The 17,182-nt window shown below is 45.2% G+C and overlaps 1 protein-coding gene across 1 annotated transcript in view; it reads left to right on the top strand.

Moving 5' to 3' along the window:
* Nucleotides 1-8,543: 8,543 nt before the first annotated feature.
* C25H1orf198 (chromosome 25 C1orf198 homolog) overlaps nt 8,544-17,182 on the top strand; it is a 40,724-nt gene continuing 32,085 nt past the window's right edge. Inside the window, exon 1 of the mRNA XM_064276635.1 lies at nt 8,544-8,920. Within this exon, the coding sequence (XP_064132705.1) occupies nt 8,579-8,920 (342 nt within the window). The 5' untranslated portion in view covers nt 8,544-8,578. The remainder of the gene's footprint in view (nt 8,921-17,182) is intronic.

Below are 17,182 nucleotides of genomic sequence, written 5' to 3'. Positions count from 1 at the left end.
AAGTTTTATATATTTTTTGGTTATTAGATTCTTGTCGGATATATGATTTCTGAAGATATTCTCCCAGCTGGTAGCTTGTCTTTTCACTTTTTTGGTGAAGTCTTTTGATGAACAGAAGTTTTTAATTTTTATGAGGCCCTATTTATTTTGTCTTTTGCTCTTTGTGCTTTTGTTCTTAGGTAATCCATTGTTAAAAGCTAGGCCTGACAGCATTGCCCTTGTGTTTTCTTCTAAAGTTTTATGGTTTTAGTTTGCACATTTAGGTCCTTAAACTATTTTGAATTTGTGTGTATAGTTTGAGGCATGAATCCTATTTAACTTTTCTGCATGTGGAAATCCAGTTTTCCCAGTACCATTTCTTGAAGAGACTTCTTTTCCCATTGAATGGACTTAGTACCCTTGTCAAAAATCAGTTGACCATAGATGTATGGGAGCCCTGGTGGTGCAGTGGTTAAGAGCTCAGCTGCTAACCAAAAGGTCATCAGTTCGAATCTACCAGCCACTCCTTGGAAATCCTATGAGGCAGTTCTATTCTGTCCTATAGGTTCGCTATGAGTCGGAATCAACTTGATGGCAACAGGTGTGGTACAGATGTGTGGCATTATTTCTAGACTCTCACTTCTATTTCACTGGACCCTCAATGAGATGGACTAACACAATGGCTGCAATAACGTGCTCAAACATAGCAATGGTTGTGAGGATGGCGCAAGACTGGGCAGTGTTTTGTTCTGTTGTACGTAGGGTCACTACGTGTCTTAACCGGCTTGACAGCACCTAAAAACAACAGCAACATCTGTCTATTGTTGTACCAGTACCAGGCTGTTTTGATTACTGTAGCCGTATAACATGTTTTAAAATCAGGAAGTGTGAGTCCCTCTACTTCGTCCTTCTCTTTCAACATTGCTTTAGCTGTTTGGGGGCCTCTTGCCATTCCATACAAAGTTGAGGGTTGTTTTTTCATTTCTGAAAAGAAGGCTGTTAGAATTTTTATTGGGATTGCATTTAATCTATGGATTGCTTTGGGTAGTATTGACATCTTTTTGTGTGTGTGTGTGCTTTAAGTGAAAGATTACAGTTCAAGTTAGTTTCTCACACAAAAATTTATACACACATTGTTATGTGACCCTAGTTGCTCTCCCTATAGTATAACAGCACACTCCTCCTTTCCACCCAGATTTCCCATGTCCATTCAGCCAGCTCCTGTCCCTTTCTACCTTCTCATCTCACCTCCGGACAGGAGCTGCCCATTTAGTCTCATGTTATCTACTTGAGCTAAGAAGCACACTCTTTATGAGTATCATTTTATGTCTTATAGTCCAGTCTAATCTCTGTCCGAAGAGTTGGCTTCAGGAATGGTTTTAGTTTTGGGCTAACAGAGAGCCCACGGCCATGTCTTCTAGGGTTCCTACAGTCTCAGTCAGATCATTAAGTCTGGTCTTTTTGCTGGAATTTGAGTTCTGCACCACACTTTTCTCCTGCTCCATCAGGGACTCTCTGTTGTGTTCCCTGTCAGGGCAATCACTGGTGGTAGCCGGGCACCATCTAGCTCTTTGGTCTCAGGCTGATGGAGTCTCTGGTTTACATGGCCCTTTCCCTCTGTTGGGTTAATATTTTCCTTGTGTCTTTGGTGTTTTTCATTCTCCTTTGCTTCAGGTGGGTTGGGACCAATTGATGCATCTTAGATGGCTACTCACCAGCTTTTAAGACCCCAGGTGCTACTCACCAAAATGGGATGCACAACACTTTCTTAATAAATTTTGTTATGCCAATTGACCTGGGTGTCCCCTGAAACCATGGTCCCCAGACCCCTGCCCCTGTTACTCTGTTCCTTAAAGTGTTTGGTTATATTCAGGAAACTTCCTAGCTCAGTTTAGTCCGGTTGTACTGACTTCCCCTGTATTGTGTGTTGTCATTCCCTTTACCTAATTCTTGTCTGCTGTCTAGTTAGTGAATACCCCTCTCCCTCCCTCCCCACCCTGATAACCATCAAAGAATGTTTTCTTCTGTGTTTGGAAGTTTTCTTGAGTTCTTATAATGGTGGTCTCATACAATATTTGTCCTTTTGCAACTGACTAATTTCACTCAGCATAATGCTTTCCAGATTCATCCATGTTATGTTTTGTGGTTTCATCATTGTTTTTTATCGTACATCTGAACAATATTAAGTCTTCCAGTCCATGAATATGAAGAATCTTTCCACTTATTTAAGTCTTCTTTAATCACTTTCAGCAGTGTTTTACGATTTTCATTGTATAAATTCTACATGTCTCTAGTTAAATTGATTCCTAGTTATTTTATTCTGTTAGGTGCTATTGTAAATGGAATGTTACCCATTTTTTGATGGGCAAGGAAGATGAAGGGCTAAGAATAGGCCTCCTACAGGGCAGCATGTAGAATAATCAGTAGCAGATGTACAAAGGAATCATCATCCTCAGGGAGCCTTACCTGCACCAGGTTAAAAGCATCTGTTTTATCTGATAAAGCTGAAGGCCAACTTTATCTACCAGCAGACTATCTTTCATTGGTCAGGTAACAGTAACAACTCCCTTCCCAAAGCTGTCATCTGCCTGAAATTTCTCCTTTAGGGATCAGCAACAGGCTTGCAAAGTGGTAGAGCTGGTCACTCAGCTAATAGAAGTAGGACTAGAGTCCTTGCCCTGTGATTTTTCCATTACCTTCCAGAATATCTCCATGGGGGAGTATGGTCTCACACGTATTTGTTCGGGATAGGAAATTCATTCGACAACATATATACTTAGAGCCTATGTCTTAGGCTAGGCTTTTGAGAGGATCAAAACCAGTGAAAGGTATATATGAGTATAGATACAGAAATATTCAAGAAAATGGCTCATATCATTGTTGAGGCTGGCAAGTCCCAAATCCATGGGTCAGACATCAGGCTGGAAGGCTCCTTCTGACACAGGCTTCTTCTGACTCACGTGGCTGCAGCAGCTGACGAACCCAAAATCTACAGGTTAGGCAGCAGGCTGAACGCTTCTCATATCCCAAGAACCAGAGTTAGAGGATGACAAGACAAATGCAGGATCGATAGAGAGTGCAATCTTTGCCAGAACATCCATACATATTGGATGCAGGCCACACCCCCAAAGAAACTCCCCTTCCAACTGATTGGCTGCTCACATCAGATCACAAAATGGAGGATGATTACATAATATCTGCCAAATCACTGAGAAACATGGCCTAGCCATCACAGCCTACTTGGAATTTAGCTGTGTAGTAGGCACTTTGGGATGGGTGACTGAAAGAAAAGAAAGGAACTCTGTCCTTATCTTCAACTAAGAAGATTAAAGACCTGAAATAGCCATAGAAAAAAACCAACCAACATGACACATAAGTAAAATATGACAAATACAGCGCACATAGATGCCAGGTGGATGTGGAGTCAGAGAAGTTGGATTCAACATGTGTTGAGGCAAGGGCTTTCATATTTCATCTCTGCCTCCCACATGAGCATTCTGCACCCCCCTATGGACTTGTCTGCCTGGAGAGGAAACTTCCCAAAAGTGCTGGGATCACCCCTATTCCTACAAAACAGTGACATAACAACACATTTTCTGTTCCAGGACAGGTTTCTTGGGGCTTGTGTTCTCTAATGCTTCCATGAGTCATACAGCTGAGAGCACCACTGTACACTCAACAACTGTGGAAAAATAATAGGATCTGTAAAACCAAGCCCGAACCCACTGCTGTCATAGTGACCCTACAGAACAGAGTAAGACTGCCCTACAGGCTTTCCAAGGAGCGGCTAGGTGGTGGATGTGAGCTGCCGACATTTTGGTTAGCAGTCGAGCTCTTAACCACCACCCTACCAGGGCTCCTGCTGTAGAATGATGGTTCTTAAAGCTGGTCCTCCTCTCAGTAGACCAGCGTCACCTGGCAGCTAGTTAAGTATGCAAATTCTTGGGCCTCAATTAAACCAGAAATTCACAGGGTGGAATCTAGGAATCTGTTCTACCAGGTGTTTCTGACGCCGTCAAGTTTGGGAACTGCTGCTTTAGGAGACACAAAGGAAGAAACACAGCAGCTGACAATTTAGTCTATTTTAAACATCTTCTTCATCCTACCTGTTCTATTCCCAAAGAACTTCCAAAGCCAATCTGAAGCCAAATGGAAAGAAAATAGAAGTTAGTAAGTTCCTCAGTGGGGTGGGGGGTTCTTATTAACATGCATATCAAACATCTAACAAATGTAAAATTTCCTAACTAATGTACAACAGCCAACTAACGTAAAATTTCACAGTGCCTGCCACAGAGGAGGGTCTCAGTAAGTGTCAATTACACGAGAAAATATGTGTGAACAACTGCCAAAAGAAACAAAATCAAATATATATTATTTAAATGATAAAGTTAGTTTCTATTGTAAGATACTAGTAAGAAGTGAACAGAATAAACGAAATTTCCTTCGCCAAAACACAGGATGTAGCAGTGTTCTTGAAGAGAATTGCTCACCTTCCTGGAGACCAGCTGGTCTTGCTGTTTGTGTCTCTACCAATAGGCTTTTTTTTTTTTTTTAAAACTGGCTGACCTAGAGAGAGGAGTTTCAGGGAAATGACTGTTAGCCAAGATGTCAGGTGTGTGATGGAAATGTTGGTCATCACCTTGGGAATTCAGTTATACTGAAAGTTAGCTCTGTGTTTGACAAATGAGAAATGAAAACTAATAAATTGTAGCCATATACCCAGTTTATTATTAATTATCTAGTAATTAACCTTAAAACCCAGAGCTCAGTACCGTCGAGTCGATTCCGACTCATAGTGATCCTATAGGACAGAGTAGAATTGCCCCATAGAGTTTCCAAGGAGCGTCTGGCGGCTTCGAACTGCTGACCTTTTGGTTAGCAGCTGTAGGACTTAACCACTACGCCACCAGGGTTTCCTAATTAGTTAACCTTAGGCACACTTATCTATGCTTAAGGATTTAACAAAAGGCAAAGGAACTCCTGTTCTATAAATCTCAATTCCACCACAAACTATAAAGCAGAGTAAACCAAAAAAGCACCCAAACCCGTTGCCATTGAGTCTAGTATGACTCATGGTGACCCCGTGTGTTACAGGGTAGAACTGCTCCACAGAGTTTTCTTGGCTGTAATGTTTACAGAAGCAGATCACGAGGCCTGCCTTCCATGGTGCCACTGGGTGGATTCAAACTGCCAACCTTTAGTAGCCTAGCGTAAACTGTTTGCACCATTCAGGGACCTGAATAGCAGGGTGAGTGGTAGATAATCTCAGGTGAGCCTTCTTCTTTAATGCCTCAGTTTCCTTATCTGTAAAGAGGGGATAATAATACGAATTATGTAACATTCATTCATTCATCCAACAAATAGTCATCATCAAGCCCTTATTCTGAATCAGGCATTATTGTTCACAACAGTAAATAAGACAAAGTTCTCACTGTTGTGATGGGGTCTCAAGAACACCTGAGAAAAATAACTGAAATGGCACTTGCTCCACAGCCCAGGCCACGCGAGACAATTTAATCCTTAGTTAAGGCACTCGTTGCTATGTCTCCCTAGTTTCTAAGAAAAGCATTTCCAGGAACGAACAGCACCTAAAAACTTGAGTTTGCATTATATAAACTATGTGGAGTATGATCAAGGTCTTGAGGAGTTGACCTTCTGTGGAAGATAGATTGTCCATCACCAAAAGATCTAGTAAAAATAACTGTATTCTCTATGTTCTCAAACCGCTTTCATTTCTCACCATAGTGCTTAACATAAAGAAGCTAATGACTTAGTAAGTGTTTTAAGAATAAAGGAATGCTCTTTAGACCACTCTAAGTTTTTAGATCATTTCAGTGAGTCAGGGACCATGCATCTCTTTGTTTTGTGAACCAGTCTACTGGCTAAAGCAAATTCATACAGAGAGACAAGGTCAGGTTCCTCCAACCGAATTCTTGCTTAAGAAGATGCTTAACACTAGATCCATCCCACTGTTTTACATTACATATTTTAAGTTTGGTTATTTTTATTTTCCCCCTTGGAGCATACTTATCAAACTTCTTAAATTTCAGTCAAGTCATCTGTCTGAACCATTTAATTCCCTTGAGTTTCTTCTCACAATCTCAATTTTTCTTTTAATTACCCCTTACCATCCAGATCATGGACTTTACATTCTTTGGCCAATGTCCCTGAATTATCTCATATTTATATTATTTTGCAAACCTCCCTGGCCATAAATTATATTTGATTCAAAACACTCAACAAGGTTTGTGCTTTTTTTGAAAGCAACATTTATTTTTGCAACTGCTTTGAAAACAGTATGGGACCAAGCTTCTAATAATATAGAAACCTTCATATGTAAATTTCAAAGCAAGTTTGAAGATGTTAATTAAATGTCAAGAATACATCTTTAAAAATCACCCACGTTATTAAATAAGGAGTACCAAAAAAACAAAACCAAACCCAGTGAAAGAAATCAGTGGGATTCAAGTCAGTGTACTGACACTATATAGCGACAACTTGAATAGAGAGAATAATTCCACCAAAAAGCTGTTCTCAACTTTGTGGCTTCATAAATAGTATTCCACATACTTGGCAACTCAGCTATTATCTGGACTGGAACTTTTCCCAATGGCCACAATATATTATTCTAATAATAACATTACTGATATTATATTATCTTTTATTCTAGAACTTGCCACATTCAGGACGTTCCAAAAATGTTTTCTTAGAATTTCTGGGTTGAAAGATGATAAGAACATCATCTCACATTTAAAATAGAACTTTGCAAATATTTTCCATTTCTGTGTTCAGAATGATCCAAGTGCTACTTCAGTGGCAAAGACCCTAAGTAAGAGCTGAAATTCAGTTTTTTTTTGGTGTTTTTTGTAAAGAGTGGACGTTTCTCACCTGTGTTGTCTATTGTCACAGTCTTGTGTTAAAATCGGACAGGTCAAGCAGATGGGGCGCTATACGATTTTTATTTTGTGTTCCAGGGATACACCTCGTTGTTGTCGTTGGGTGCCATCGAGTCCATTCTGACTCATATCACTATGATACACCTGCGGCACTGCAAACCCGCCCCCTCCCCCCCCCGCACTGTTTGTACAGTACTTCTCTGCTTGATTGACTGAAAACGATTTGTTTGCAAACATGGAGCTGGTCAGAGTTTTGGTGACTTCTGAAATTCGAAAATAAACCTTGTCATTGGAGAAAAGAAAGGCCACACGGCCTGCTTGGGGGAAACGTCCTTCCTGACCTGAGCCTGAGTTGCTGCCCGAAGACATTTGTAAGGCAGCGGCCTCTCCAGGTGTGCCCGGCTTCGGGGCGGTCTCCTCTGTCCTGTAGTTCCCGCTCCTTTGATTAAAGAGAGCCGTTTATGAATTACCTGATGCTTCATTTACTCCCCCATCTTTTCAGAAAGGGTGGGAATTAGTTTTCTAATATCATTATGTGCCAGACGTTACTTCTGGTGTTCCCACAGCGTTCCTCCGCGCCTAGTGGCTAGCCGGTACTCCACCCACTTCTCTCGTACCTAATCGTGGCCAGACCCTAACCCGGCTTCTGGGACCAGTTAAAGAAACAAAACGAGGACCGCACTACAAGGAAAGGAATTAGTAAGGATCTCATGACAGGAGTAGGACGACAGGTGGCTCGGTCCTGAAATGTCGGGGCTTATTCAAGCACATTTGAGGGGGAAAAGTTTCCTTTGTCCAGCAAGTGACCACGTGGCGCTGCGGTGATGACCGTAAGAATAAACCTGTAACGACCCTCTCAAAGCGCCGGGCTGGGCTCGGGGACGCGCCAGCCACCTCCAGAGCGCGCGGTGGGAGGACCCGAAAAGGGGGTGGGTACACTGCAGAAAGCAGAAGCCGGAGCCCAGTGGGGTTCGCAGTGGGGAGGGCGGGGGAGCGCGAAGCAGGCGCCCGGGCCAGGTTGCAGCGGTTGGGTAGGCGGAGAGCCGGGAGCCCGGCGCTGGGGGCCGGCGGGGAGGAGCCAGACCGGGGGTGGCGGAGAGGAAAGGAAGGGCCGGGAGAGGGGTGGGGAAGAAGGGGAGGAGGAGGAGGATCGAGAGAGCGGGAGCGGGAGGCGGGGAAAAAAGAGAGGGCAGAGGAAAGGGAAAAAAGGGAGGCCGGCCGGGGTGGGAGGGGCAGGATCGGGAGAGGAGGGGGCAGGGCCGAGGGAGGAGGGGCGGGGCCCGGGGAGAGAAGGGCGGGGCCGGGGAGGGAGGGGCGGGGCTGGGGGGGTAGGATCCGGAGAGGGAGGGGCGGGGCCGGGTGGGGGGGGCAGGGTCCGGAGAGGGAGGGGGCAGGGCCGAGGGAGGAGGGGCGGGGCCCGGGGAGAGAAGGGCGGGGCCGGGGAGGGAGGGGCGGGGCTGGGGGGTAGGATCCGGAGAGGGAGGCGCGGGGCCGGGTGGGGGGGGGCAGGGTCCGGAGAGGGAGGGGCGGGGCCGGGCGGGAGGGGCGGGGGGGCCGGGTGGGCGGGGCGGGATCCGGAGAGGGAGGGGCGGGGCTGGGGGCGGCGCCCCGGGCCCTTCACCTCCCCCAGCCGCCCGCCTCCGCCGGAGCCGGGCGGGGCGGCGCGAGGCGACCGCGGCCGCGGACAGGGCAGGGTCCCGGTCATGGCCTCCATGGCGGCGGCGATCGCGGCCTCGCGCTCGGCGGTCATGAACGGGAACCGGCCTCTGGACGACAAGGAGCGGAAGCGCTTCACCTACTTCTCGTCGCTGAGCCCCATGGCCAGGAAGATCATGCAGGACAAGGAGAAGATCCGCGAGAAGTACGGGCCCGAGTGGGAGCGGCTGCCCCCCGCGCAGCAGGACGAGATCATCGACCGGCACCTGGTGGGCCCGCACGTCCAGGCCCGCTACGCGGCACACCGCGCCGGCGCCCGAGACCCCGCGCCCGGCCTCCCCGGCCCCCGCGGGCCCACGGGCCAGAAGATCGTGCACTTCGGGGACGAGGTGGGCGCGGGGACCCAGCGGCTGGAAGGAGAAAAGCACCCCGGGTGGGGGAGGGGCACGGGCGTCCCGGAGCCGAAGATGGGGTGAGGTGGGGGAGGGGCGCTCCCCGGGGGGGGCGGGTGTGGAGAAATCGCCGAGATGAGAGGGGTCTTCAAAGACCCTCGGTCTGGACCTGCCCCACCGGGTCCGCGCCCCAGCCTGAGACTTCGCCGGGAGTGGGAGGCGGCCGCTGGGCAGACAGACAGCCCAAAGTGGAAAGAGCAAAGCCTCTTAAACCGGACAAGCGTGGATTCCAACCCAGCGCTGGCACTTAGTAGCTGTGTGGCGTGGGTGACTTAACCTCATAGAGCCTCAGTTAGCCACTGTGTAAAACTGGGGTAATAATACCCCGCCCACTGAGTTGTTGTGAGTGGAGAGGACATGGGTGCCTGATGCAGTGCCTGCCAGGGAAGTCACGTAGTAAATGACAGGCATTATTATGAATATGGTGAGCATTATACCAGACCAAACCCAGTGCCGTCGAGTCGAGTCGATTCGGACTCGTGAAATTGCCAACCGAGATAACAAGAAAGAAGAGGTGCTTCCCGAGGTTAGAAGGGGAAAGCCAAATCCTGAAGCAAACCCCTGAGGTGTTTGCCGGGTGAGCATTTCACCCCTATTATGTCTTGAGGGTCAGCATTGTGGCGCCCATTTTTCCACTGAAAAAGTAAGGCACGACAAGCCTCCACTACGTGGGAGTATGCGTAGGTCTCTGATGGAGACGCTGTGCTCAGACTTCTCTAAAGGGGCAGTCATTGGAGGATGAAACACTGACCCTGTGCAAGAAAAAGGGTCGCTCCCCACATCACAGAGGCCGGAGGGGTTTGTGCTGCTCAGAAACTTTGTTCATCTTTTTCTTGGAAAGGTGTTTAGCCAATACCCGTTTAGTGCCGTGAGAATCTACAGCGTGGCTATTTGGCCTTTCAAATTAAACTTTGACGTTGAAGGGCAGGGTCAAAAGGAGTGAAAATGATGAAAATGAAATCAGCATGCTAAGGCTGTTAGGCTGCAGGAAATAGGAGCTGCGCTTGGAGAGTTTTTCAGGGGAAGTTGTTTACTGTTGAAGTAATCGAACTTAAGAATAAGGGCTAAATCTAATTTTGAGGCTTGGGTGTGCTGAGGCATTTATTAACAGAAAACGTTTGTGGTAGTAAAACCACTTGAATGTGAGAGGGGTGGGAAAGGACAGAACTCTGCTGCCAACATTGCCTTATTCTGACGGCATTAAAAGAGAATTCTCCATTGGGCTTTAAACTCCAAGGGCTTTGCCAGGAAGACAAGGGTGAAATAAACTGGGAAAGTTTCAAGATGTATTCCCAGAGCTGAGAGATTTTTCAGGGTGAAACTATGCCTACCTATAGAGACATGTGTGGAGTATCTGCGCTCAGATCGGGGTGATGAAAGGTAGTCAGCGCTTCTTTCAAAGATTCATGAATAAATAAATAGGAGAGGAAATAAATCTGTAAATACTTACAAATGTTGAAACGTGACAGTCTTTTTTTCCTGGCTTGGTGTCTGGCCAAATGTACACACACACCTGCTTATAATCAAAAAGCCCATGCCATATAAAAACCCCGATATCACCATTAAGGAAAGATGGGGCCAAATTATTTTTTTACTCTATTCTGTACTAAATGCCAGACTAAGCTGCTTGTGAACCCAATGGGATTTAAAGGCAGAGGGACTGTGCACTGTGGCACCTACACACCCTGCCAGAAGCAAACCAGCCTTTTTTCTCAGAGTTGAACCTTAGCTTTGCAAAACTATGACCATGCCCCAGATGTATCTGCCCACCCTCAGCGCAGATGGCCGAGCGGCAAACAGACACTGAATTTTAGGAGAGGTGCATAGAAACGTTACCCAGTGGGTAGGGTAGTCTACAATGGCAGCCTGCCATGGTTGAATGGCACTAAGGAGTTTAAAATACTTTCTCCTGGGCTGGTTAAGAGATCGGCACCTGGGTGGAAGAGGATCAGCTTCTGGGCACAAGGGGGCCATGGACAAGGACAGGGTGGGCGGGTGGCTCCCTAGTAGTTGGGCAGATCCACCCAAACAGGTGGCCCTGGGTTTGTCCAAAATGACCCAGACCTAGATTGAGTAGGGCACTTTGTCCCTTCCTGCTTGATCCATCTCCTAATTTGGTCTCACAGGATTTCATGTCCAATCAAGTGTTAGAGCGTGCATCCCAGGCCACCCAGTGCCTTGTGGTGTAGGGTTCACCAATCTGTGTGACCCCAGCATCCACAAGCAAACATAGCTTTTGCTTTTAGCCGATGTCTGACCTTAGAAGACAATCAGGGGAGAGCTTGGCCAGTTGGTTGATGAAAGACCCCTGGGGATGCTGGCTCTGAGGGCCTTTCTTAGGGGCTATAGCAAGAAAAAGAGCCCTGGCAGTGCAGTGGTTAAGCACTTGGCTGCTAACAAAAGGTCAGTGGTTCGAACCCACCAGCCCATTCCACAGGAGAAAGATGTTGTAGTCTGCTTCCGTAAAGATTGCAGCCTTGGAAGCCCTATGGGGCAGTTCTACACTGTCCTATAGGGTCATTATGGGTCAGAATTGACTTAACAGCAGTGGGTTTGGTTTTTTGGTTTATAGCAGGAGAGTCTGGGCTTTGTTGTCAGACTTGGATTTGAATTCTGTCTCCACCATTTACTGGTCTCTTGACCATAGTAAATTACTAACCTCTCCAAGTTTCAGTTTTCTTGCCTCAGCAATGGAAATAGCATCGGCAGGATGATGCTAGAGATAATGTATGTGAAAGGCCTATGGGCATAGAAGTGGTGGCTGCTGATGGTAGCAGTAATAATATTAGCTAGTCTCCCCATTTCCACTTGGAAAAATCACCATCATGAAATAAATAAGTTGCTGCTGTTGCTAACCCTAGAGCAGAGTTGCCCATGCAAGAAGCAGCCCTGCTCCCAGAGGCCTGGTGGTGTCTTTGGGCATGTACTTGAAACCTCAGTCTGCTCTGTAAACAGTGTGTAGACTTGATATGGCATGTCTCCTATCAGCAGTCACATGAGCCTCACACTGTGCCTTGGTTCAGCCAGCCTGGAGGACAGCTGCCTGTTTGAATATCCTCCTCAGTGACATTTTGTGTCCCACACAGCCATAATGTAAGTCAGACCGTGCGAATATAGCCTCCAGTGTTCTGACCCATCCATTTAGCCATTTCGATATATTGCAGGAACGACTGAGGAAAAACGTCATTGTATGATGATAACACAGAGCTTGGTGACTGTGAGGGCGTCAGGGGCCGAATTCACACACCAGAACTGGCGATGTCATGGTACCGCCTGCATAGAAGAGGTGCAGCAATTTGGCATCTGAGTGTATGTTTACTCTCGCGCCCTGTGAGGCAGGAAGACCTGACCCTGGGCCTAGATACTTCCTTGCCTTGATACTAGTGTGACCCTCTGCCGTGTAGGAGATTGACTGCTTTTGATCATTTTAGCTGTGCGGGGACCTGTTTTTTTGGGGGGGGAGGGGTGGTTATTTCTTTGGGAATCAATTTAGCGAATATTTCTCAAGGCCTATTATATATATTTTTTATTATATTAGAACTGTGGGAGAAAGATGTGGCCATCCGATTCCATAAGCACCGCAGCCTTGGAAACCCTATGGGGCAGTTTTCCTCTGGCTTATAGGGTTGCTGTGAGTCGGAATCAACTTGATGGCAATGGATTTTTTTTGTTTTGGTTATTATACAGTAGTTCGCTCCCCCCATCTGTGGGAGAAATGTTCCAAAACCCCCAGTGGATGCCTGAAACCACAGATAGTACCGAACCCTGTGTGTTTTTTCCTATACATACATACCTATAACAAAGTTTAATTTATAAATTAGGCACAGTAAGAGATTAGCAACAATAACCAATAATAGGAGCATGGTTACTGCGGGTAACTGAAACTGCAGGAAGCAAAACCGTGAATAAACGGGGACTACTAAAAAAAAAAAATTTTTTTTTTTTCACTGTATTAGTACTAGAGACATTTTAGCTTGGGGATCCTTGTTGTTTTGTTAGCTGCCATTGAGTCAGCTCCTGACTCATGGTGACCCCATGCACAATGGAACAAAACGCTGCCTGATCCTGCGCCATCCCCATGATCTGTTGGGGAGGAGATCATTGTAATCCAGTTTTCATTGGCTGGTTTTTGGAACTAGATTGCCAGTCCTTTTTTCCTACTTTGTCTTAGTCTGGCTCCACTGAAACCTGTTTAGCATCGTAACAATAGTTGAGCCTTCACTGACAGACAGGTGGTAGCTGTGCACGAGGTGCATTGGCTGGGCCTCAAGGCGAGAATCCTACCAGTAAGCCAGCACTGCCCAGAGATACTTTAAATAGGAGGTTCTTAGTCCCCCCATAATCTTCACCAGCCTCACTAAAGATCACCCTGCCTGAACATATGATCTCAGTAAAAAGTATGTAAGTACAGTGTTAACACAAGGCCACTAGCCCCTCTCCCACCCAGATTGTTTCCCTCAAGCCTCTCCTGTATACAGAATCCAGAGCTTCTGCTGTTAGGACCATTTTTCTCTGCATAAGAGGAGAGAAGCACTTGGATTCAAAGACCTGGGTTCTAGTCCTGCCTGTACCAGCAGTAAGTCACTTCACCTTGTAAGGCCTTGGTCTCCCACCTGTGGGATGAGAGCTGAACCAAGGGGCTCACAAGGTCTTTCAGGCCTGTGGTCTGGCTTTGAGCAGACATAGACCCTGGAGACAAGCCCTTTGGGTCAAGTATTTTGGTGAGAAGATCAAGGCATGTTTGTAAATAGATGCTTTTAACATGGTCACTTGCCCTGGGTTTCTTGATTCCTGTGCTCTTCCTCCAGCAGTGAAGTTCTAGGAAGGCTTACTTTGGGAGGTTAAAGCTTTTCATTCTGGAAGTGTTTAGTGATCACCCCAGCCTGCCTCTGCTGCTTTCTGTTAACAAATAGGGAAAAGCTGATTTTTAAAATGATATTGTGGTTTGGTGAAGTTTTCACACAGCAGTTTAGTTTCCCATTCAACAATTTCTGCACAAATCGTTCAGTGACGCTGGTTACATTCTTCACAATGTGGGAACATTCTCATTATTTCCGTTCTGGTTGTTCCATTGCCGTTAATCTAGTTTCCCTACACCCTTACCTTTCCATCTCTGTTTTAAAGTGATTGTTGACTGTTTGGTCTCATATAGGTGATTTTTTAAAGAAGCACAGTACTCATGGGTAGTATTCTTTATTTTGTGAGGCTATTTGTTATTTAGCAAAAAGGTGGCTTGAGGGGCCAGTTTTGATTCAAAGCTTAAAGAGTATCTCAGGATAATAGTGTCAGGGAGTCCTCCAGTCACAACCAGTCCAGTAAGTCTGGTTTTTTTGTTTGTGGTTCTAAGATTTTGAGGTTCCTTTCCATATTTTTCTCCCATTCTATCAGGATCATCTCTTGTTGCCTTGATCAGAATGGTCGGTAGCGGTAGCTGGGCACCATCTAGTTCTTCTGGTCTCAGGGTAGATGAGGCCATGATTTGTGTAGACTATTAGTCCCGCAGACTAGTTTCTTCTTTGAGACTTTGGTTTCCTTTTTTCTCTTTCGTTCCAGACGAGTGGAGACCAATGGTTGTATCTTAAATGACTGTTCGCAAGCTTTTAAGACCCCAGACACTACTCACCAAACTAAGATGTAGAATATAAACTTTATGAACTGTATTATGCCAGTTGGCTGAATTGTCTCATGAGACTACGGTCCTAAGCCTTCAAACCCAGAAATCCAATCCTGGGAGATGTTTGGTTATGTCTAAGAAGTATCTGTAACTGTACCCCAATATGTTTTATTATTATATATGAATATATGTGTATGTACACACATACTGCATATACATATGCATACACCTGTGTATGTTGTTAGGTGCCGTCAAGTCAGTTCTGACTCATAGTGACACTGTACAATAGAACAAAATACTGCCCCCATCCTGTGCCATCCTCAGAATCGTTATACATGAGCCCATTGTTGCAGCCACTGTGGCAATCCATCTCATTGAGAATTTTCTTCTTTTTCACTGACCCTCTACTTTACCAAGCCTGATGTCCTTCTCCAGGGACTGATCCCTCCTAATAACATGTCCAAAGTACGTGAAACGAAGTCTCACCATCGTTGCCTCTAAGGAACATTCTGGCTGTACTTCTTCCAAGACAGATTTGTTCATTTTTTAGTATTCTTTGCCGACATCATAATTCAAAGAGATCAATTCTTCTTCGTTGTTCCTTATTCATTGTCCAGCTTTCACATGCATACCAGGTGATTGAAAACACGGCTTGGGCCAGGCACACCTTAGTCTTCAAGTTGACTTTTTTGCTTTTTAACACTTTAAAGAGGCCTTTTGCAGCAGATTTGCCCAATGCAATATGTTGTCTGACTTCTTGACTGCTACTTCTATGGGTGTCAATTGTGGATCCAAGTAAAAGGAAATCCTTGATAACTTCAGTATTTTCTCTTTTGACCGTGTTATTGCTTATAGGACCAGTTGTGACAACTTTTGTTTCCTTTATGTTGAGGTGTAATTCATACTGAAGACTGTTGTCTTTGATCTTCATTAGTAACTGTTGAAGCACATCTATATATACACACGCATATACCCACATATGCATACCTATATGTGTATATACCTACATACGTAGATATATATACCTGCACATATATTTTTTGTTTGTGTTTGCTGTTGTTGCAAAATTATATATGTCAGCAATTACCAAAAGGTCCTTTTTTCTTGCGTACATCTTAGAGACATCACTTACTTTGGTCAAGCTGTGGACACTTCACCCTCATTCAGTGCTACCTTTCCCGTCACCAAAAATAACAAGTATCTACTATTTAGAGAGTGAATCCTCCTCCCCTCCATCCCTGGCAACCACTAATGAGCATGAGTTTCTGTATATTTACCTATTCATGTCATTTCACAAAAATGGGAACATATAATATTTGTTTTATGTGATTGGTTTATTTTGCTTAAAATAATGTCCTCCAGGTTCATCCACATAAGATGTTCTGGTATCCTTTGTATATATGTACCATGTTTTACTTATCCTTTCTTCCACTGATAGGCACTTAGGTAGTTTCCACCTTTTTGCTATTGTGAATAGTGCTGTGATGAACATAGGTGTGCATGTATCCGTCTGTGTCACTTCTATTAGATCTTTAGAGTATATACCTAGGAGTGGAATTACTGGGTCATATGGCAGCTCTACTTCCAGTTTTTTGAGGAAGCACCAGACTGTTTTCCACAATGGCTGTACTGTTTTGCATTCCCACCAGCAATGGATGAGGGTTTCAATTTCTCCATGTCCCATCCAACACTTGTTAGTTGCCACTTTTTTTTAATCTTAGCCATACTAAAAATAAACAAACAAAAAACAAACACATCGCCATAGAGTCGATTCTGATTTATAGCGACCCTATAGGGCAGAGTAGAACTGCCTGGTAAGGTTTCCAAGGAGTGGCTGGTGGATTTGAACTGCCAGCCTTTTTGGTGAGCAGCTAAGCTGTTAACCACTGCGCCATGAGGGCCCCTTAGCCATCCTAGTGGAAGTGAAATGGTAAAAAGCTGAATTTTTAAGGTTTACTAACATGTTTCACTTCCTGCTCTCTGCTCCCACGCCCAAACTCCTTGCTACTAATTTAGTAGGATCAGGGTAGGTTGAAAGGAGTTAAGGATTCTTTACTCTGAACAGGGCTTTGAACCAGTTTATTTTGGTTTGAACTCCTGCTGAGAATTTGCATTTCCACCCCATTGTCACAAAAGGACAAATATTGTATGAGACCACTGTTATAAAAAGTCAAGAAAAAGGTTTCACATGGACAGAAACATTCTTTGTTGGTTACCAGGGATGGGAGGAGGGGAAGGGAAAACCACTAACTAGACAGTAGACAAGGACTAACTTTGGTGAAGGGAGAGATAATACACAATATGGGAGAAGTCAGCACAATATAATCAAGGTAATTTTTTTTTTTTTTTTAAAGGAAGACACTGAAAGGTACACAAGAGTAAAAGGCAACAGTGGTAAATACTAATATGCATACAATCCTGCAACAACAGTAATAATGAACAGTAGGGTCGCTATGAGTTGGAATTGACTGGACGGCAACGGGATTGGTTCTGGTTTAATGTACAAGTGGATTCATAGGTAGGTATGTAAGCTGAACAGGGGTGGGTGGGCGTGTGGAAGTACACCCACTCAACATATATATGGG

This window comes from Loxodonta africana, chromosome 25, assembly GCF_030014295.1.
Source record: "Loxodonta africana isolate mLoxAfr1 chromosome 25, mLoxAfr1.hap2, whole genome shotgun sequence".
Lineage (NCBI taxonomy): Eukaryota > Metazoa > Chordata > Mammalia > Proboscidea > Elephantidae > Loxodonta > Loxodonta africana.
The sequence above is the reverse complement of the archived record's forward strand: the minus strand, read 5'-3'. Positions and strand labels throughout refer to the sequence as shown.